The 22,638-nt window shown below is 40.5% G+C and overlaps 1 protein-coding gene across 1 annotated transcript in view; it reads right to left on the bottom strand.

The window, feature by feature from the left end:
* The window catches only part of AGPAT5 (1-acylglycerol-3-phosphate O-acyltransferase 5), a 79,573-nt gene that overhangs the window by 42,084 nt on the left and 14,851 nt on the right, over nt 1-22,638 (bottom strand). The window contains exons 2-4 of the mRNA XM_073675398.1: nt 11,963-12,029; nt 9,502-9,617; nt 8,212-8,301 (exon numbers count right to left, since the gene is read on the bottom strand). Coding sequence (XP_073531499.1) covers nt 8,212-8,301; nt 9,502-9,617; nt 11,963-12,029 — 273 coding nt within the window. The remainder of the gene's footprint in view (nt 1-8,211; nt 8,302-9,501; nt 9,618-11,962; nt 12,030-22,638) is intronic.

Here is a 22,638-nt window from a genome sequence, read left to right as displayed (position 1 = left end):
GATCAACGTTGTAAAATTCTGTGAAGAACCTGTGGGTTCAAGGTGCTCACTACATGTCTAGATAAATTTCTTGAAGGGTCTAGTTTCCAAAATGGGGTCACTTGTGGGGGGTTTCCACTTTTTAGGCACATCAGGGGCTCGCCAAACACAATACAGCATACGCTAATTATTCCAGCAAATTTTACATTCAAAAAGTCAAATCGCGCTCCTTCCCTTCCGAGTCCTGCGGTGCGCCCAAACAGTGGTTTTCCGCCACATATAGGGTATCTGTGTTCTCTTGAGCAATTCCCCAATTAATTTGGGGGTCCATTTTCTCCTGTTACCCTTGTGAAAGTAAAAAAAAAAAAAATGGGTCTAAAGGAAGATTTTAGTGAAAAAAAGTTAAATCTTTATTTTTTCCTTCCACATTCCATTAATTCCTGTGAAGCACCTGAAGGGTTAATAAACTTCTTTAATGTGGTTTTGAGCACCTTGAGAGGTTCAGTTTTTAGAATGGTGTCACTTTTGGGTATTTTCTGTCTTCTAGACCCCTCAAAGTCACTTCAAATGTGATGTGGTCCTTAAAAAAATGGTTTTGTAAATTGTGTTGGAAAAATGAGAAATCGCTGGTCAAGTTTTAACTCTTATAACTTCCTAACAAAAAAAAAAAATTCTTTAAAAAATTGTGCTGATGTAGGAAATGTTATTTGTTAACTATTTTGAAAGACAAAACTCTCTGATTTAAGGACATAAAAATTAAAATGTTGAAAATTGCTAAATTTTCTACACTTTTGCCAAATTTCTATTTTTTTCACAAATAAACGCAAGTGATATCAAAGAAATGTTACCACTATCATGAAGTAGAAATTGTTACGAAAAAAATCTCAGAATCAGTGGGATCCATTGAAGCGTTCCAGAGTTATTACCTCATAAAGTGACACTGGTCAGAATTCAAAAAATTGGCCTGGTCAGGAAGGTGAAAACAGGTTTCAGGGTGAAGGGGGTTAAACCCCTTCACTACACATGACATATAATTACGTCAGGGTTGGGGAATCTCAAGCCTGCGGGCCATTTACAGCGCTCAATGGCCTTTTATCCAGCCCCCGGGCAAATTTCCGGGGACCGCAGTGCTTGGGCCGGCAGCTGTATTTCGCTGGTCACCGGCCCATCAATTTCGCCTTGCTCTGTGAGCACGTGCACGCAGTGTTCACTACTGTATGCTGAGGCACGTGCAATGAAAGATTATGTCCTGACAACAGTGCAAGCATCAAGACTTACTTAATAGGCAACTTGTACGGTCCCTGTAGGATGGTATAGACATCCAAATGGCCCTTGGCAGAAGAAAAAAAAAAAAAAAAGATTCCCCACCCCTGATTTACGTCATATGCTGTGTCCCTGACTTTGATGGGGGCTCACACGCTAATCAGCTGTCATGACTATCAGCGGTGCTCCACCCGCGGCTGTTAACCAGTTAAATCCCGCTGGCATTCACTGATTGCGGGATTTAACAAGAGGCGACAGGAAGTGTGTCATTCATCCCAGCCATCGGCACCTGTGATGTGAATGAGGCGCCAATGGGTTATCATGCCAGCCGGTGGTCTGCTGATGTGCCTGTCTGAGGTGTCTGGTGTCTGATGTGCCTCCGTGTCTGTAATTACGATAGTCCTGTGAATGCTGGCTTGTGGCCGGCATTCATAGAAGATTGTGATTTTTTATGTATATAGCAGTGCTTAAGCCCTGCTATGTGCAGCACAGGAGATTGGACGATCACAGCTTCAAGTCTCCTTAGAGACAAGTCCGAAAAAAAGTTTTTAAAAATAAAATTCAATCCATCAAAATATAAAATGAATCAATCCGATCGGTAAACAGCGTAACAGATAAAAATCGAAAAGCCAGAATTATGTCTTTTTTTTGGCCAACATAGTAATAAAATGAAATAAGAGGTAATCAAATCATTGTATTTACCCCAAAATGTTATCATTAAAAACGTCAGCCCAGGGCACAAAAATGAGCAATCACCCAGCCCCATAAACTGAAAAATGAAAACGTTACAGGTTTCAGAAAATAGCGACAAAAGCAAAATTTTAGTTCATACACATTTCCATATTTTTGATACTGATAATGGTCAGTTTAGTGAACATCGTAAATAAAGAAAAAAAACTATTGTGGAATTGTACGCTTGTTGCAATTTCACCACACTTCGAATTTTATTCCTGTTTCCCAGTACACTATATAGTAAAATCAATGGTTTCATTTAAAAGTACAACTTGTCCCACAAAAAAAAAAGCCTTTCATGTGGCCATAGTGACAGAAAAATAAAAAAAAGTTATGGCTCTTGGAAGAAAGGGAGAAAAAAACAGGGGAATAAAAAAAAAAAAAGCCCGGCCATAAAGGGGTTAACCCAAAACACTTTCTCTCCACTTTGTGCAGGACAATTTCAACATGGTATGGGGCAAATCTGGCTACTAGATTTCCCTTTGGAAAAAGCACTGGCGATACGGCGTCGTCGGAGTTCCATCCATAAGAAGATCAGCCTACAAATAGTAAGTTCTCAGTAACATCTCTCTTTAAAGGGAATCTGTCACCCCTTGGGACCTATCAGACTGCTACTATGGGCATACAGGTGATAGAAATGTAAATCTAGTATAGATTGACATTTCTATCATCTGTATGCCCATATTAGCGGTCTGATAGGTCCCAAGGGGTGACAGATTCCCTTTAAGCCAGAACTACTGGGATTAAAAGCCTGTAAGCATTGCACTTTGCATTTTACACTGGGCTATACCTTATAATATGTTTCTGTTTGACTCATGCTGTCTCTTGTTAATGGATTTTACCATGCAAAACCTTTATTCATTCGGTAGATTTGCTCCAGCACTATGCACTTTATATGTGGGGATATGAATTTGGGTGGTTCAATTAGTGATTATCTTGAGTCATAGCTAATTTTCAAATAGCATTAGGCTCGTCGAAATGCGGATTGGTTAAAGATTTCCCTTTCCTGCTATGTTTATATATATTTTATAATGATTTTAGCTTTATCTAATAAATGTTTAATGTTTTATTTCTATGCATACATCTCTTCATCGTCTCTGAATTCTAATCTGGAGCTGTGATATTACTACATTTCCCTGTAGAAATATCCCGCAGCAAATCTAAAGCATATGAACTCAGCCTTAGAATGAAAAATTAAAAAATTCTTGTAGCTTGGCCACCAAAGACAAAAGAAACAAAGAAACTGGCTTCATGAATAACCACAAACTATGAGAACCGCATGGCGCACCAAGGTGCATTTTTTTCCAAGGAGGCATTTCTAGAATGGCTTCCTAAACAAACCATGTCTGCTGAATGCAGCAATAATAGGTGGTGTAACTGGAAGGCTACAATAATATATCAATGAATATATCTGCTTTTTACAGACCAGATTTACTGGAAATGTTGTTCACACACAACTTGTTTTATTTAATTCAATGTGATGGTCAGTCCAAGTCCAAAAAGAAGTTTCTGGGAATATTTAAGGAACCTAACCAAACTATGTGTATTTCTTCTGCTTATGGTCACATTTAACCCTTATTAAACTACCTTTCTTGCTACCATAAATAGTAATGGAAAATACTAGAATTGACATTACAAATGTTGCAATTTCATGTTCTGCAGATTAAATGTGTCAGCTATTGAGTAAAGATTCCATGATATTAAATCCCAGTATCTGATTTACTGAGATACTAACATTATTAGGGAAAATAAAACAACTGGGATTTATCAAATGTTGTCAAGTGATTCACGAAGCCAACAACACCGAGAAATCACTATGACATCAAGTATAGAAAGTAAAATAGTGAAGAATTTAGTTACAATCTTCAGGAAAAGTCATGGGAAATGTCATCTGGCACAACAAGTATTCAACTATCAAATTTAATGTACATTGCTACAGATGCTGAAAGAAACTCAACTAGAATCCAGCATTATTACTAGAGTAGAAGAGCAAAGATGAGAACATGACGTGCATTTTACTTGGCACGGTACAGGGCAATGTTGGTGACAGGCCGCCATCAGATCCACTGAAATCCCAAGAGGGTGCTTCATTAGCAGAACATTTCTCAGCACCTGTGCAGATTTCTTCTGAGATGTTAGATGTTTGGAGATGGTTTTGCGGGGTGATGGTCAGTAGTGTAAAATCTTATTTGTGTAAAGTAATGGTCAAATAATGCTAAAAAAACTCAAATTACTGCAAAAATAAATAAAATGGTGGTTAAGTGCATGTGAATAGTTTTTTATGCAGATTCACCTCAATCACACCATTAATTTAAAGTGAATCTGTCAGTAGGTTTTTGCTACCTCATCTGAGACCAGCCTGATGTAGGCAAAGAGACGCTGAATCCAGCGATGTATCACTTGGATTACTAGGTGCAGCCGTTCTCACACAATCAGAGCTCCCCGCGCGCACGTGGACCCCAGGAACACTGTACAAGCGCGGATCAATGCCTTACACATTGCGCAGTGGCTGGCAATGTTACTAACACCCTGAACAAGATGAAAAGTGCGCAAGAGCTGAATTACAATTCAAATTGAGTGGGTGGCGACCAGCATGACTACATACAGTAAAGAACACCCCTATGACTTAACTAACAAGTAAGTTCTAAGTATATTAAGTGGTTTTTGCAAACCACTATAGCACTGATTATCATAGAAAAAGCATGTTAGTGATGCACATTGCATCACTAATAACAACCTGGGGACAGTTTAACTTATACAAATGACATGACAGGTTCCCTTTAACAATGACGCTAGAACACTAACCGAGCCTACGGGTCAATGTCAGTCTAAGAGACAGATTTTCCTAGTTAGGTGTTTTTAGATCTTATCGTCAGATGTCTCTATGGTTACTGAAGTACAATTATAAGGCTACGTTCACCTATTGCGTTTTGCCTGCAGATAAAACCTGTTCTCTTGGCACTAAAGGAGTTGCTTACAAAAGGCATGTTTTGCTGCGTTTTCAGGATCCCAAAGTTTAGCTTTGCTTCCACCACAGAAGCATGAACACAGGTCACCAATGCAAGACATGTTCATGAAAAAATATACATTACAAATGTAACAGCGGGGGGGAGGTGAATTGCTGGGGAATAGTTTATCTAAGACATTGGCAGAGCAATGAGATTGTAGGACACTGTTTACTTTCACACTTTGCCCCTTGAGTTGGTCAGTTATTGTTCAATTTCACACCTTGGTCGGCCAAGGCCACAGCCATTGTTCAATCTCAAACATCACTAATTTAATTAAACTGTACTAATCCAAACTGCCATCTCAGGTGACAATACTAAAACATTATGGTTTAAACTTGAGGAAAAAAAAATCACAAAAATGTGTTTCACATACTGCTGTACCTGCTTTCTTTTCACAAAAAACACAGCAAAACCTGATACCTGCATTTTTTCCTGCATTTTTGCACTTGTTCCTTGCTTTTTATGGTTGAAAAAAAAGCTGCAAAGAAGTGACATGCTGCAGTTTGCAAAAACATCAGTTTTCCAATCCAGTCAGGAAAAAAAAACAATGTGTGTGGATGAGATTTCTGAAATCTCATAGCTTTTGCTAATACTGTAAAAGCAGCTTTTAATTTACATAAATTTAGATAAAAAATGCAGCACAAATGCAACGTGTGAACATAGCCTAACCATTTCATAAGCTTTTAACCTTTTGACAAATACATCAAGTTTATGAAAAGACTACCTTGGGGCCCTTTTCACATTGCATTTTTTCCCATGTCAGAGGTCCCCTTACATCCGAAACCCTCTGCAAAACTGGATTCGAGCGTATATGCGCCGATGGGGCCATGACTATAATGATGCAGACGTGTGGTTGGTCGTACATTATTTTTGGCTGTATATGCCTATTGGAGGTGGACAGCAAGACGGCATCATCGTAGGACACATTCGCCCTTGCCAGTTAGGTTGCATTTAAATTTAACGATTCTGCGGTGTCAAATGAGCCAATCAGTATATATTTACCTGTCGGTGGTCTGTTTGCATAAGCAGACCACGCTTCAGAGGCCCACTGAACGATCTGCTATGGTTCTCAGCAGCACAGGTTGCTTACAAAGGATGATGTGCTGCCGAAAAGGACAATCTTTTTGGCAAAACATCATAATTTCAGTTTATGAACGAGCATTTTGCTTTTTTGTCAAGTGATCAGCAGTCTGCTTAGACTGCATCATTATGGTAAAACATGCGCTCCTAGAATACTCCTTTAGTCTAACACAGGCTCTCAAACTTTTCTTCAGGGGCCTCGCCAGACAGACCAAGATGGTACCTGGGCCTCGTCAATAGAGGTTAAAATCTATATCAAAATTATAAATACAGCTCAATTTAGCTTTTATTTTTCTCCTGTACATTGTAAGTCATTTACTGTCCAGAACCTGAAATTCCCTTTGGTGAATACTAAACCCCAAGCTGTGCCTCTCCAACAACGAACGAGTGCCTCATAGATTGAGAAGCACTAGTGTTGAGCGAGTACGTTCTGTCCGAGTATGCTCGGGCCGAGCTCCGAGTATTTACAGCTGCTCGGTTAAAACGCTCCTGTGTGCATGATTTGCAACTGTTTGACAGCTTTATTACATGGCAGGAATGTGTAAGAAATAGACATTCCTCACATGTAATAAAACTGTCAAACAGTTGCAAATCATGCACACGGAAGCGATTCAACCATATCCCGAGCATACTCGCCAAAAAGGGTTAACAGAACATACTAGCTCAACACTAAGAAGTGTTGTAGCACACTTTTCCATTTTCATGTATAAGTTTTTTTAATATTTAAAAACCACACAGCACACAAGGAACCCATTTTCTTCAGAGACCTGCATGAGCGAACAAGCCCTACAGCACTAGAAAAAAAATCTCGATCATGTCATTCCAAAATGAAAAAAATAAATAAAAAACAGTTATGGAATTTGATTCCAAATGGATATATGCAATCAGAGCAGAAAGCACGTGTTTCTCCACACTGGGGACACAATGGGAGAACTACAACTAGACAAACAGGAAATTGCTTTCAGCAGACTATACACATCATTTAGATAGAGCAGAAAGGATAAACACGAAAGACTCCCCTGGACATACTAATGTCTTCTATGGAAAATCAATGAGTCAATAGGTTAAATGCCAACCTACCAGTACTTCGCTTTGTCCCATATTTCACAGTCCAACGAGGTATTAGACTGTCTCTCGATTGCACCAAAATATAGAAAATAGTTTAAAATGGATGTGTTAACAGATTTGACAGTACAATCTGCATACTTTTTAAATAGATCTGTTAGACCTGATGTGGCTGATGTACTTTCTTTGAAAACCTATGTTATAATGTCCGTATAGTCCTGATATTAAAATTAGCATTTTAGAGCTAAAGAGTAAGAGCTCATGAGTGCAATTAAATCTTATCCCACCCAGCCTGACAGATGCAGCTTGTATGGGGGAAGGGAGAGACACCAAGTAACTGTCAATCAGGCAAGGTGGGTGGAGACCGAATTAGCCATTCAAAAAGATTTCAAAGCAAGTATACCACTCATTGGGTCAAAGAGATCCATTTAATAATGCATGCGGTTTGTACTGTGAAATCTGGAGACAGATTTGCTTTATATGGAGCCAAAATTGGCAGAAGAAAATAAGCACATAGCTTTATAGGGATAAAACTCCTATAAAATCGCAGCTTTAGTGGTCCAATTGCAGTTTTTGCTCTGCAGAAACTGAAGTGTAATCATACATGCTAATTAGGGTGCTCAGTGCACTCTTGGCATGGTGAAGAGGTACAGATCACTGCTCCGACCACGGGTTTTGCATGCCCCTGCCTCTTTCTCGGATGATTGACAGTGTTGGCTTGCCTGAGCTTGTCAATCAGCCTTAGCTCGCCAGAGGTGTCAATCACTGGTGAGGGAACCTAGTGGGAAGAACATTGCCGTGGACACCCCAATTAGATCTTTGATGAAACTTCCGTTTCTGCAGAACAGAAGCAGCAATATCATCACTAAAACTGTGTTTTATAGGGGCTATATGCCCTACAGGCTATGTGCTTAGCTTATACTGTCAGTTTAGATTCAGATAGGAGTACCTATATGTGGTTTTTATGAAAAATAACTTCGGCTAACTGAAAGTCAAGCTTTACAATAAAGACAAAATATAAGCGAAGCTAAGTAGGTTAAACAAAATATATCAGCTGAAAGGCCTATTACACATTAGAACTTACTGGAGTTTCCGCCTTCATCTGGGACTGCAGTTTGCTTTTCATCCTCATCTCATTAAACTTGGCACTTCTCTTGACATAAATTCCACCATGCTGTCAAAAACAGTTAAGGATCACTGCATTAATACTGTCAAAGTGAAAATTTTTCACCATCATATAAAAAAAGTTTTTCTACAGATTGTTAATGAAAACTGACTTCCAGTAAATTATTTTTTGTTTTTACAACACAGAAAAAAAGCTAGCCAAGTAGAGTGTGCGCCTAGTATTTTTCTGATTTGATCTTATGGATTGGTTGTATTCTATTGAAGTCTATGGAGACCTTTAACTATTCACTGGAAAAAAAATAGAATTAGATTTGAGACCCTCAGCGTCCAAAAGAATAGGGGACACTGGGCCTATCTGCAGAAGAGGGTGAGCAGCTGTATGTATGTAGCAACACACTGGAACATGCCCGGCCGCTATGGTAACTGCACGCAGTCTGTATGGTGGGGTACGCTGGACCACCAATCCATATGAACAGCTTCACATCACAGTCTAAGGATTTAAGGCTAGCTTTTCACATCGGCTTTGATAAGCGGCCGTGCTGGAGTCAGGCACTCCTGATTCATGAAAAGGAGCACATCTCTACATGAATCTGGAGCATCTGACGAGTGGCGCGTGCCTCCGTGGGCTATGCCAGAAATCTCACTCTAGTCAGGGACTGAAGTGAGATTTCTGGTGTATGGAATGCCACAGTCCATCATGAATTAGACGAGCTGTGGCGTCACGCCCCGAAGTGCCCCACCTTCATCCATTTTGGCAGAGCTGTTAGAAACCGGAGTGAAAATGCCAAAAGTCGCAAAATGTAGGTGCTACTCAGTCGTTTCTGAATCTAAGGACTTTTCAAAGCCTTTACGAGAGAATTCTGGTGTCAAATTTTGATGAATGAATTTAATTTTTATCCCCTACACGATGGAGTTAGGTGCTATTTGTAGATTGAATATGCCTTTAAAGTGTTCAACAATATGTCCATGCCCATTATAAGGTCAGCCCTATAGGTTAATAATGTGTAGTCTGGTTGCCTTTTTAACCCAATTGATTTGATTAATGTAAAGCGAATGCGTTGCCAAGATGTCGGGCTTCCAAAGTAGTCTCTTACAGCAGTTTACAAATGTGTTTTAACAAACCATGCCCGCTAAATGTGCGCTTCATTCATCTTATTAGCAGGTATAAGATCAGAAAATATTAATGGGTTAACTACATTTCTTTTGTTTGGAAGAAGACAAAAGGTCTCATAATAAGAAAATCAACTACCTGGGAAAAATACCAGCCATATAGAGGAAGAAATTTCAGACCATCTTTCAGAACGTAGCGAACGTGGCCCAGTGCATTCTGTTGTACAGCCATCATGTTTGCAATAATCCAGTCAACTGCAAAAAAGACACCAATAAATCAATGCCAGCATCCCGACTCATCTGTACAAGCAGCTTTTCATAGAATAATCACAGAAAAGTGGCTCAAATAATGGCTTTAGATCAGTTTTGGCACTTACCTTGCATTTATAGAAGCCCACATTTACATAATTATCACTGATCGTTTGCTCACCAACATATGCATTTGTTGTCAATGATTGGAAAAGATCATTTAACACATGTCTGAGCAATAATCACCCTGTTTTAAGGGGAATCTGTCACTAGGTTCATGCTTCACAATCTAATAGCCATACAATAAAGACAGAGAGTTCAATTCAAGCGATGGATCACTTACTGGTTTGTTTGCTGCAGTTTTGCCATCTGCTGCAGCTTTGCTAGTCCTCTCAAGGATGAGCTCTATATAATGGCGACCACCCCATTGATTGGAGGCTGTCTATGCACAGTGCTGTTAATTGTGGGGGTGGTGACAGCCAGGGCTTATGAATATTGAAGACTATATAACCAGAGCTCATCACTGAGAGGACTAGCAGAGCTGCAGTAGATAAAACAGTGATTTTATCTAAACTACAGCAAGAAGCCCAATACGAGCCAAATCACTTGAATTAGTGTTTCTGCCACTACTCCTATAATGCTCTCAGATGGAGCAGCAAAAACCTTGTGACAGATTCTCTTTAGAAGCCCTAAAGACTACAGCCATGACAACATTACACCTCCATGTGAGACAAATATTGACCCCAATATAAAATAGCCTTGCACAAGCATTTTCTGTCTTCTCCTGACAGCACTGAATCCATTATGTCTCTCACACAGCTGTATATCAGTGTCAATGTCCGGTTTCACAGAGCTGTAAGATGGGTGCACTTTAACAACCATATCAGAGTGGACACAAGTGGATCCACCATCATTCCACTACTAAGAACTTAGATCAGCACAGGGATATACAGTCTGATGATCATTCGTTCAAAAGAATCATGGGAAATCTGTTGTGGCAGTCTATTGTATATTTTCAGAACACAGTCTGTGTCTATGACAGAAAATTACAGATCCTTTATGGAAATGCAGGCAATTATTGCTATTAAAGCACCAATAAAGTGTTGTTTTTTTCAGTGCTGGAGTGGTGCTTCTAGTGTAAGGTCCCTGCCCCGGTCTTGTACTTACCCTCTGGCTTCTTCTCCTTTTTTCAGTGCAGAGGCGCCATCTTGTGAGTGCAGCTCCTGACTGGCTGGAAGTCAGACGTTGCGTCACAAGCTCTCAATGCAAGTCTATCAAAGCCAGAACAAGGTTCTCATAGACTTGTGTTGAGTTGTCACCTCCGGCTGGCTCCATGAAACACTGGAGCGATCCAGTAGATCACAAACTACTGGAGACTAATGGCAGCAGGTGAATATAAGAGTAGGGTCATTGATCTTAGATTAAAAGCACCACTCAAGTAGTAAAATAAAAACCAAAACAAAAAGCACTGGAGTGGTGCCTTAAACAAATAGTCAAATAATAAAATACTTTATTAGGAGTTACAACTAGTGTGTCTCCACCCCAGGCCATGACACACGTTTCGACCCCACTTCATACTCCAGGGAGATAAAAATGTATTTTCCTGGACATACTTTCATAAACTATAAAGCTAACATGCATAGTGTTGTCTCTAATCCTGACAGCACCTGCTATTGAATGTGAGTGGATCTCTACTCCTCCTTTCTGGGACGTTACGTCACATATCAGTTGGCGCGACCTACTCTGTGCTGACAGTAACCAGCCAACAGGTATCATCTCCTTCCCCTCTCCACCGGAAATTCATGCCTGCTAGATTCACAGCTTCTTTATTCATAGCTTCCTCCACATTCCTGGACATGTCATAAAGAAGCTGCAAATACAGGGTGCAATCAGCTCCTGTAAAGCCATGAGAGTATAATGGGTACTGTCATGGTTTGTTCTGCAGTCGCTCACAGCCTATATTTGCAGCTTCTTTATGACATTTCCAAGAGTGTGAAGGCAGATGTGACTGTAATAAAAGGAATCGTGAACTAGCAAAGATGGATCCTGAGTGGGTGGGGGGCAAACAGAGAAGAAACAAAATGAATGCAGCTTGGCAGGGCAGGCCAGGCCATGCCCCCTGATCTCAGACTGAATGGAAGATGTTACTAGCAGCCAGGAGCAGGTCATACCCACCGATATGCGACATATCGTCCCAGAAGGGATGGGGCACACTGAGGAGCAGATCCATTGTCACATTCAATAGCAGGTGCTGTCAGGATTAGAAACACTAGGCGTGTTAGCTTTACAGTTTATGAAGGCATGTCCAGGAGTACACCTTAATGTACATTGCATTTTAGCTATATACCGACCTGTACACTGATGATTGGATAAATACAAGATTTTCTCTTTTTTTGGCAACTGTCCGTATATCACTATCTGACAAAAGAAAGGAAAAAATAGCGATTTTAGTATATGAAAACTATACTGTGAAACAAGATCTTAGTATATGAAATGACACTGTAGTGATATAACATGGGTACAAACAATACACAAGCAGGCAACATATACTGATTAGTGATGAACGACCATGCTCCGGTGTTATTTTTCAGTCACTCAGTGCGTATGATTTGCGACTGACAGTTTTAATACATGTGAGGAATGCCTGTTTCTTAGGCATTTCTCACATGTATTAAAGCTGTCAAACAGTCACAAATAATGTACATGGAGTGACTAAAACATAAAACTCGAGCAAGCTGAAGATACTCGGCGAGTACCCGAGCATGCTCACCGAAAGGGTTAACAGAACATACTCGCTCATCACTAATACTGATATCTTCTGATTATTGTAGTCAGATGTGATTTCAAAAGAATAAACAAGCAGAGCTGTGCCAGCCTGAACTTGGAAATCGCTAACAGGAATTTTATAGCACAAGGTAATTTTTAGGTCTCTGAGATAATAATAAAAAAAAAAAAAGCAGCTGTACTAAATCTTTACAAAGGCACGTGCAGATTAAAAGAAAAAAAAAAGCTGCCTAATGCTTCTTCACATGACCAGGCTCTTACAGCCTGGCAAAAGACCATACAAGTGATTCTTACACTTCTTACAACATTCAATAATAAATATGCAATGTCTATAATTGTTCCAAGGGAGTTTAGTAAAGACTGATATACAATGTTTCTGCTGACTTGCAAAAATGTAATGGAAGATAGAGTGGAGCTGGTCAGTAGTGGACCCGTCCGTACAGGCACCCCTAAATGATGCCCATATGTCCTATTTATACAAATCCATGAACATTCCAGACTATTGAATGATGCTTGCTGGAGGATACTCTACTTGAAACTTCTAGAAGACGTTAAAATTAACATTTTATGAATTTTCCAAACTTTCATTTAATAGTTCATAGAATAAAAGCAATATTCTTTGGTGTGAATTTGGACATTTTAGCTTTTCTAGAACCAACTTGTTCTCCCATATTACAAAGCAGTAGAGGTAATCAGGGTATATTGTAAGAGATTGTGTTCACAAGACAGCCTAAATTTAAGTCTATGACTGATGAGACAATAATATTTATCCACATTGGTTTTTTTTTTTTTTACTTGGCTGTTTTAATGGAATTCCAAATAGACCAATTTAGTATTTTATAGACAAAAAGTGGGAGAACTATAATAAGCCTGGCAAAGGCTGGTTCACACCTATTTTGGGTATTCCATTTTCCCCTCAGACATCGGAACAGAAAATCAAAATTAAAGCTTGAGGTCTGGACTTGAACAAGGAATACAGAAATTATGTGAATCCGACCTAATGCCAAATCGTGTTATTTTGAGAGGTCAGATGCTCCACACTCTGAAGCTTTAGGAGATGGGATCTGGATGCCTGTACAGGTCTGTGAGGCAAACTCTTGTGGTTGTGTAAGCTTATTGCCTGGACACCCCTTTAAATTATACACCAAAAATTTCTACAGCTTTCTAATCTTTATACTACATACGGTACTTATTTTAGCATGTTCCTATAAGTAGAAGAAAACATTTTAAACATATTTATGAAATATTGATTGTATTGAAACTACAACACAGCTTAATAAGGGACACATCCCTGTAATCAGGCTCAGGTGCCCTATATTATCCTGCTCTGGGATTAAATAAAACCTGCCGACTGATTCCTTTTAAGATGATGGAGCAGAAACACAGCACTGCCATTATTTGAGGAAAGCCATACACGGCAGCAGAAGGCAGCAACCAGCCCGAAATCTGCTCTTTTGCACAAGGAAGAAAGGGAGGAGAAGCATTGCAGTGACCCACCAAATAGCCTCCAGTGGGCCACTGGTGTATGTTTCTGACCTGTGAGAAACAGACTCCTTGGGTGTGGCATGAGGGCCCATAGTCCTGTAGTAGGAACTGTGCTGAAAAGCTCAACACCATGCAGCTCTATTGGTATTTGCCAAAATTGGTGAGTCTGCTCATAGAGGAGAGCATGTTCATACTGAGCACATGTGATGTGACAGACATGAAAGAGTCTGAAGATGCCGTGGTGAACACCATGTTGCTTCTCAAATCATTCAATAGCACTGATTTCACAGTGGGTCTGTGGAGGCATATTCTTGGGTGATGGGGGAAGGGAGGGTCACATGTAACCCAATGGTACTCGGACTGATATTAAGAATCCTCAGAGCCACTGTCAGACACTAGTGTAGTGGGCCCAGAGTTCCTCCTGGTGCAAGACGATAACTGGCTTTATTTGATCAGAGCGTGTGGGCAGTTCCTGTATAATGAAGGTATTGATGCCACTGACTGTCCATCCCGTTCCCAAAACTGAATCCAACTGACTTCTGGACATTATGTACTAAAGCATCCAACTCCACCAAGTAGTGCCACAGACTGCCCTGGAGCTCACTGATGCCCTGATTCCAGGTCTAGGAACAAATGCTCCAGGAAACCATCAGCTGTGCCATCATGTCCAATCATCTGAGGAGTGCGTAAAGGCACACTACTTAGTCACCAGGACTGTGGAGTCAGAGTCCATTTTGGTGGAGTTGGAGTCAGTATAAAATGAACCAATTTCGACTCCTAAAATATATAATATTGGGTTTATTAGTACAATGCAGGATGTGCTGTAAATGTTTTTTTTTTAACCATTTGGGAAAGTTATGAAATGTCCTATAAATGTCTGTCCTATTCCTGATCTAAGGATTTCGGCTTTTAGTTGAGATGAATCTGTGCTGCACTTTATGTACACGCTCTGTAGTGAGGCAGTGCTGCACTTTATGTACACGCTCAGCAGTGAGGCAGGGCTGCACTTTATGTACACGCTCTGTAGTGAGGCAGGGCTGCACTTTATGTACACGCTCAGTAGTGAGGCAGTGCTGCACTTTATGTACACGCTCAGCAGTGAGGCAGTGCTGCACTTTATGTACACGCTCAGTAGTGAGGCAGTGCTGCACTTTATGTACACGCTCAGTAGTGAGGCAGTGCTGCACTTTATGTACACGCTCAGTAGTGAGGCAGTGCTGCACTTTATGTACACGCTCAGTAGTGAGGCAGTGCTGCACTTTATGTACACGCTCAGTAGTGAGGCAGGGCTGCACTTTATGTACACGCTCAGTAGTGAGGCAGTGCTGCACTTTATGTACACGCTCAGTAGTGAGGCAGTGCTGCACTTTATGTACACGCTCAGTAGTGAGGCAGTGCTGCACTTTATGTACACGCTCAGTAGTGAGGCAGTGCTGCACTTTATGTACACGCTCAGTAGTGAGGCAGTGCTGAGGAGTCAGGGAAATTGAGGAGTCGGAGTCGATGGTTTGGCTTACCGACTCCACAACCCTGCTAGTCACATTAAGATTTGCCATGATGAAATTCACAAATTGGATCCACCTTCCATTTCAAAGTTAACTTTAATTTTTGAGGGGATTTGGAATCAAGCACCAAGTTGACAATTTTAGTTTCCATTTACCATTGATACTCTGTATTTTGAGAACAAAATGAAGTTCAAGGAAAGATTTCTACTTCAATGTTTCGTTCAGCGAGATCTGATGTGTGATTAAAGTGATCCTTTCATACCATTCTGTCAGGACTCGAACCTGGTATTGCCTGTGCACCAGGCAGTAGCTCCTCGCTGTGAGCTATTCAGCTCCCTAGACAGCTCCTTGCTAAATCAGCTACCTGTACTTGTTTCTGTTCAGCTCCACTGTGCTTTCCTGATTGGCTCATCCTGTCATTGATTGGACAAACACCCCATTTAATCCCGGTCTTGTACTTCCTGCATTGTGAGATTACCGAGCTCCCAGCCTTTAGTCACTCTCTCACCTGCTGCTGCTTTATACCTTACTGCTGTTTCCCGTGTACGACCTCTGGCTTCCTTTGACTACGCTACCTACCTCTGATCCCCCTAGTGGTTGCAATAGGAAAAACTCCGGTCCAGTCCCAGAACATTACACTTTAATTGTTTGAGCAGTCTAAATGGACTCCTCAACGTTACAATTACTACACCAAGAAAGAAAAAATGTGGAATTATGGAAATCACATTAATGTAACAGAAATTATGAAAAAAATGGATACAAAATTTTCAAAACATCTCTAATTATTCAGCGCTAAGAATGAGCAGGACACAAAAATAAGTGTCCTTACACACCTTGTAATGCTATAAATTAGGTTTTTAATGGTTGTCTGGAATGTTCTGCGACGCTGGATGCACTTTGGCAGCTCTCTTTGCAATTGACAATGTGGTTTCCATTTTTTTAGGATTAGCATGCTAGTAACCTGTCTATAGATCTTGTGACTTCCATATTTCTATGACTTTTCCTTCTTGGTGTGGCAATTTCAATGTTGAAGACTGTAGCTATAGGGGGTATAATAATTTTTATTGTAAAATTGTTATCAATTTCCTTTAAGAAATGCACATTTCTATAAACTGAATGTATCCCAACACCTTCATATATAAGATAGGTGTATGTCATAGGAACATATAAACTAACAAGATTAGAGGCTTCTATTATTAAGATCACATTGCTAGCCTGCGGCTATATTCCAGGGTAATGATGAAAAGACAACACGCTGGTCCCAGCTGACACATAGGTAAATATACTTTAAAAAGTTTTAAGGTGGAATCTGTAACTATGTACAATAAAATCTACAGTACTGACAGGAACAAACTAATGTTCCACAGCGATATTTGGAGGGTAAACTCCTATATTAAAAGCCATTGTAGACAAATCAAGTCAGAAAATAAGAAGTGTGATGGGCAACTTCAATCACAACCCACGTAATAAAACTTCATGATCTGCCCAGGCAAAATAATAAGGAGACAGATTTACACAGATTTTAAGCTTTAAAAAAAAAATGTTGCAATTTTTGTGCACGGGGCATTTTTTTTAGCTTCTGTTGTTTCAAGAGACAAATTTAGACCTTTTTTAAAATTATTTTTCATAAATAAAAAGACAAAACCTCAAGAATGTTTTTTTTAGCTATATAAAAAAGTAACTTTTATAGCATGTGAATTTTGACACTTAAAAAAAAAATTTGTGAAAACATATACCTTTTATAAACATGGCACAAGCAAAAGGCATCTCTTGGAATTAAATGGGACCTTCTCATCCCATTCATGCTCCGGAAACTGCAGGCAGCATAAATCAGGACCTGACTGCACGGCCGCAGCTACAGTGGTGGCCAAAAGTATTGACACCCCTGCAATTCTGTCAGATAATACTCAGTTTCTTCCTGAAAATGATTGCAATCACAAATTCTTTGGTATTATTATCTTCATTTAATTTTTCTTCAATGAAAAAACACAAAAAGAATTGTCCTAAAGCCAAATTGGATATAATTCCACACCAGACCTAAAAAAGGGGGTGGACAAAAGTATTGGCACTGTTTGAAAAATCATGTGATGCTTCTCTAATTCGTGTAATTAACAGCACCTGTAACTTACCTGTGGCACCTAACAGGTGTTGGCAATAACTAAATCACACTTGCAGCCAGTTAACATGGATTAAAGTTGACTCAACCTCTGTCCTGTGTCCTTGTGTGACCACATTGAGCATGGAGAAAAGAAAGAAGACCAAAGAACTGTCTGAGGACTTGAGAAACAAAATTGTGAGGAAGCATGAGCAATCTCAAGGCTACAAGTCCATCTCCAAAGACCTGAATGTTCCTGTGTCTTCCGTGCGCAGTGTCATCAAGAAGTTTAAAGCCCATGGCACTATGGCTAACCTTCCTAGATGTGGACGGAAAAGAAAAATTGACGAGAGATTTCAACGCAAGATTGTGCGGATGGTGGATAAAGTACCTCGACTAACAACCAAAACAAGTTCAAGCTGCCCTGCAGTCCAAGGGTACAACAGTGTCAACAAGTACTATCCGTCGGCGTCTGAATGAAAAGGGACTGTATGGTAGGATACCCAGGAAGACCCCACTTCTTACCCCGAGACATAAAAAAGCCAGGCTGGAGTTTGCCAAAACTTACCTGAGAAAGCCTAAAACGTTTTGGAAGAATGTTCTCTGGTCAGATGAGACAAAAGTAGAGCTTTTTGGGAAAAAGCATCAACATAGAGTGTACAGGAAAAAAAAAGAGGCATTCAAAGAAAAGAACACGGTCCCTACAGTCAAATATGGCAGAGGTTCCCTGATGTTTTGGGGTTGCTTTGCTGCCTCTGGCACTGGACTGCTTGACCGTGTGCATGGCATTATGAAGTCTGAAGACTACCAACAAATTTTGCAGCATAATGTAGGGCCCAGTGTGAAAAAGCTGGGTCTGCCTCAGAGGTCATGGGTCTTCCAGCAGGACAATGACCCAAAACACACTTCCAAAAGCACTATAAAATGGTTTTAGAGAAAGCACTGGAGACTTCTAAGGTGGCCAGAAATGAGTCCAGACCTGAATCCCATAGAACACCTTTGGAGAGATCTCAAAATGGCAGTTTGGAGAAGGCACCCTTCAAATATCAGGGACCTGGAGCAGTTTGCCAAAGAAGAATGGTCTACAATTCCAGCAGAGCATTGTAAGAAACTCATTGATGGTTACCGGAAGCGGTGGTTCGCAGTTATTTTGGCTAAAGGTTGTGCAACCAAGTATTAGGCTGAGGGTGCCAATACTTTTGTCTGGCCCATTTTTGGAGTTGTGTGTGAAATGATCAATGATTTGATTTTAGCTTCATTCTCTTTTGTGTTTTTTCCTTGCAAGCAAATTAAATGAAGATAATAATACCAAAGAATTTGTGATTGCAATCATTTTCAGGAAGAAACTGAGTATTATCTGACAGAATTGCAGGGGTGCCAATACTTTTGGCCACCACTGTAGGTATATATGGTACTTCTCTCAAACCCTTCGGCATATCAGAGAAGTTATACTTTAAAGATCGGCCAGGGACAATAGCCGGAGACCAAACTCTTCTGGCGCTTTCACCGGCCGGCTCTTCCAAGGAACACTTCTGGTGATTGATAGGTCTCTCCCAATGTACACAGGAGGGAGAGACTTGTCAATCATCTACAGCAGCGCTGGGAAGAGCCGGCCGGGGCCAGATCATTAAGCTATATTGTCTATGAAATGCTAGTGCGTTTCAAAGAAAAAAATACACCTAGCTGCAATCGATTGGTCAGGATCTGATTAGTGCTGGATTGGGGGCATGAATCAGATGACAGTTTCCCTTTAACCCCTTTCCGACGTGGTCAGTAATAGTACGAACCATGTTGAAAAGGCGGGTTCCACGAGGGCTCTGGCGCTGAGCCCGCACTGAAGCGGGCACATGTCAGCTGATTCTTACAGGTGACATGTGCGCGCAACAGCCGCGGGTGGAATTGCGATCCACACGCGGCTGTTAACCAGTAAAATGCCGCTGTCAATCTTTGACAGTGGCATTTAACAGCGCCGTGCCGGAAGCGCGGTACTTACCCCGCCCATCAGTGACCCAGTCAGGTGATCGTGGGTCACTGATGGGTGGACGGGGTCTGCAGCAGAACCCTGTGGTTGTCATGAAAAGATTGCTATGAGCGCCACCTAGTGGTCAGCGCTCATAGCACATGAGCATTTCTACTGCAAACAGGCGATCTGCTTGTCGCCAGTATGCAGTGCAGTAGAAGCAATCAGAAAACTGCTGCTTCTAGTCTCCTATGGAGACTATTGAAGCATGCAGAAAGTGTAATAAAATGTTTTTAAAAATATAAAAAAATAAAAAAATATATAAAATTTTAAATCACCCCCCTTTTGTCCCATTCAAAATAAAAAAAAACAAAAAACACATGCACATATTTGGTATCGCCGTGTTCAGAATCGCCCGATCTATCAATTTAAAAAAAGAATTAATCCAAACGCCAGAATTACATTTTTTTGGTCACCGCAACATTGCAGTAAAATGCAACAACGGGCGATCAAAACATCGGATCTACCCCAAAATGGTATCAATAAAAATGTCAGCCCGGCGCGCAAAAAATAAGCCCTCACCCGGCCCCAGATCACGAAAAATGGAGATGCTACTGGTCTCGGAAAATGGGGCTTTTTTTTTTTTTTTTTTTTAAAGCAAACTTTGCATTTTTTTTTCACCATTTGAATAAAAAGGGACCTATACATGTTTGGTGTCTACGAACTCGTAATGACCTGGAGAATAATAATAGCAGGCCAGTTTTAGCATTCAGTAAACGTGGTAAAAAAAATCAACTGTGGAATTGCATTTTTTGCAATTTCACCACACTTGGAATTTTTTCCCCCGTTTTCCAGTACATGATATGGTAAAACCAGTGATGGCGTTTAAAAGTACAACTCGCCCCGCAAAAAATAAGCCTTCACATGGCCATATTGACCAAAAAATAAATAAATAATACAAAAGTTCTGGCTCTGGGAAGAAGGGGAGCAAAAAACAAAAATGCAAAAACGGAAACTGCTCCGGTCATGAAGAGGTTAAAAGGGCAATGAAAAACATGGCAATCAGCCAGAGGCAAAACTGGCAATAAAAAAAAACTACATGTTCCTATTTTATTTTTCAAAAAAAAAGTTTAATTCACAAAGCCTACACTTATTACACTAGCTTTACTGCTGCAGATACTTAATCTAGAATCTCATTATTCTTAATGGGTGCTGTCGTTTTATTACGGTAATTTTTTTTACCCCTGTGTGTGATATACCCAAATACAAAAGTGAAAAAAACCTAGGTAAATACATTTTGGATATTCCTGAGAAATAAAGGATTTTACTCATCCCCTTAGATCCAAAGAATTCAACAAAAAGTACAGTTCTCACAAGGATGATCCAGCAATGTGAATTACTTCAGATAAAAAAAAATGTGACAAAAGCAGTGTCCCCACATCACAGGGAGAGACAGGGACGGGTACAGCAGCTCCACCATGTGAGCACCACCATAGACTATATATGTGATAGAGCACAGCTTTACTGCCACAATAAAAAATATCAAGGGGCACCAGATCCTCCTGTTTATGGACAGTATGAATGTGCAGACGGTTGGCGACCCTGTGCAGAACGAAGGGAGGGAACTTCCGACAGTCAAGGTCACTGCAGACTCTACTGTATATAGCTATGTACACACCCAGCACCCGCAGATGCAGGCAGGAGGTTGTGGCTGTGCATTATTCTAACATACAAAGTTCAGAGGGATGGACATCCTGTACTACTAATGCCATGCTGGAACATGGGGCAACATGCCATCTGTATACACGAGAACGCAGAGCAATAATCAAAATTAAAGTGTACACTACAGTGATGTATATCTGCTGCACACTTGTATATTGTAGTGTACAGTAGATCATATACACTTGTATGTTATAACATATACTGGTGCTGTACGGTCACCACATACTTGTATATGATGATAAATAAGTTCTGATGATGTACTGTCACCATACTTGTATATTACAGTAGCCAATAAATACTGATTATACCTAGATGTGCTACACATGTGTACATTCCTGGTGGCATACAGTATAGATCAAAAGTCTGAAGACACCTGTTCACGCAATGGTTTTCCTTCAGCACAATGGAATGTGCACATTGTAGAATCAGACTGTAGGCAGCAAGACACAGAGGAACACACAGAAACAAGGAGTACACTTGTCGTGACGTCAGCACGGGGTCACGTGATGCCTGTGAGCGGCCACCGATAGCGCCGCTCACAGGCAGAAACAGCAAAGGAAGGTAATTACAAAAATCCTTAGGGGCCCCGGGGGATACATTGGGGTAGTAATATAAAGTACTGGACAACTTCTTTAAACCTTTGTTTACTCACAGTCCCTCATTTTACTCTGATGACAGCTTCACACATTAGGCATTCTCTCAAGCAGCTTCATCATCAGGTAGTCACCGGGAATGGCTTCTAATAAACAGGTAGGCCTCGTCAAGAGCTCATTGTGTAAATACCTGACTTCAGATAATGTTTGCAAGCATCAACTGATTTGCAGAGGCAGTGCTGGTACAATTTCATACAGTGCCAACTGTTCAAAGCCAAAACGTGGGGAGTACCATTCCACTAAGTAAACAGAAACAGTCCATCATTACTTTAAGACATGAAGTTGAGTCAATCCAGAAAATGCTAGAACTTTGAAGGTATGAAAAATATAAACCAATATGATGAAACTGACTCCATGAAGACTGTCCCAGTACAGGAAGACCAAGGATTACCTCTTCTAGAGAGGATACATTCAACAGATACCAGCCTCAGAAACCACAATTTGATAGAACCTCAGATATCAGCCCTCATCTCAACAGCTAATGACCAGAAGAGACTAGTTGCGGCAAATAAACATGTGGTCCTCAGTAGTGACTTAAGCCAAGCAACACAAGGACAAGACAATAAATCAGTGGAAATCTGTATTTGCGGTCTAATGAGTTAAAATTTGAGATTTTTGGTACCAACAGCCATGTCTTTGTGACATGCAGAAAAGGTGAGTGGATGTATCTGAATTTGTGGCTTCCATGGGGAGATATGAAGGGGAAGGTGCTATGGAGCTTTGCTGGTGACACAGTGATTTATCAAAAATTCAAGGCACACACTTATCACCATGGCTATGCCGTCCCATATGGTTTGCAACAGGACAATAAGCCAAAACATAC

Source organism: Phyllobates terribilis, unplaced genomic scaffold (genome assembly GCF_046119375.1).
Source record: "Phyllobates terribilis strain yellow unplaced genomic scaffold, ASM4611937v1 Scaffold_3__8_contigs__length_932513732, whole genome shotgun sequence".
Taxonomy (NCBI): Eukaryota; Metazoa; Chordata; class Amphibia; order Anura; family Dendrobatidae; genus Phyllobates; species Phyllobates terribilis.
Note: the sequence above shows the minus strand (reverse complement) of the source record. Positions and strands in the feature narration are given on the sequence as shown.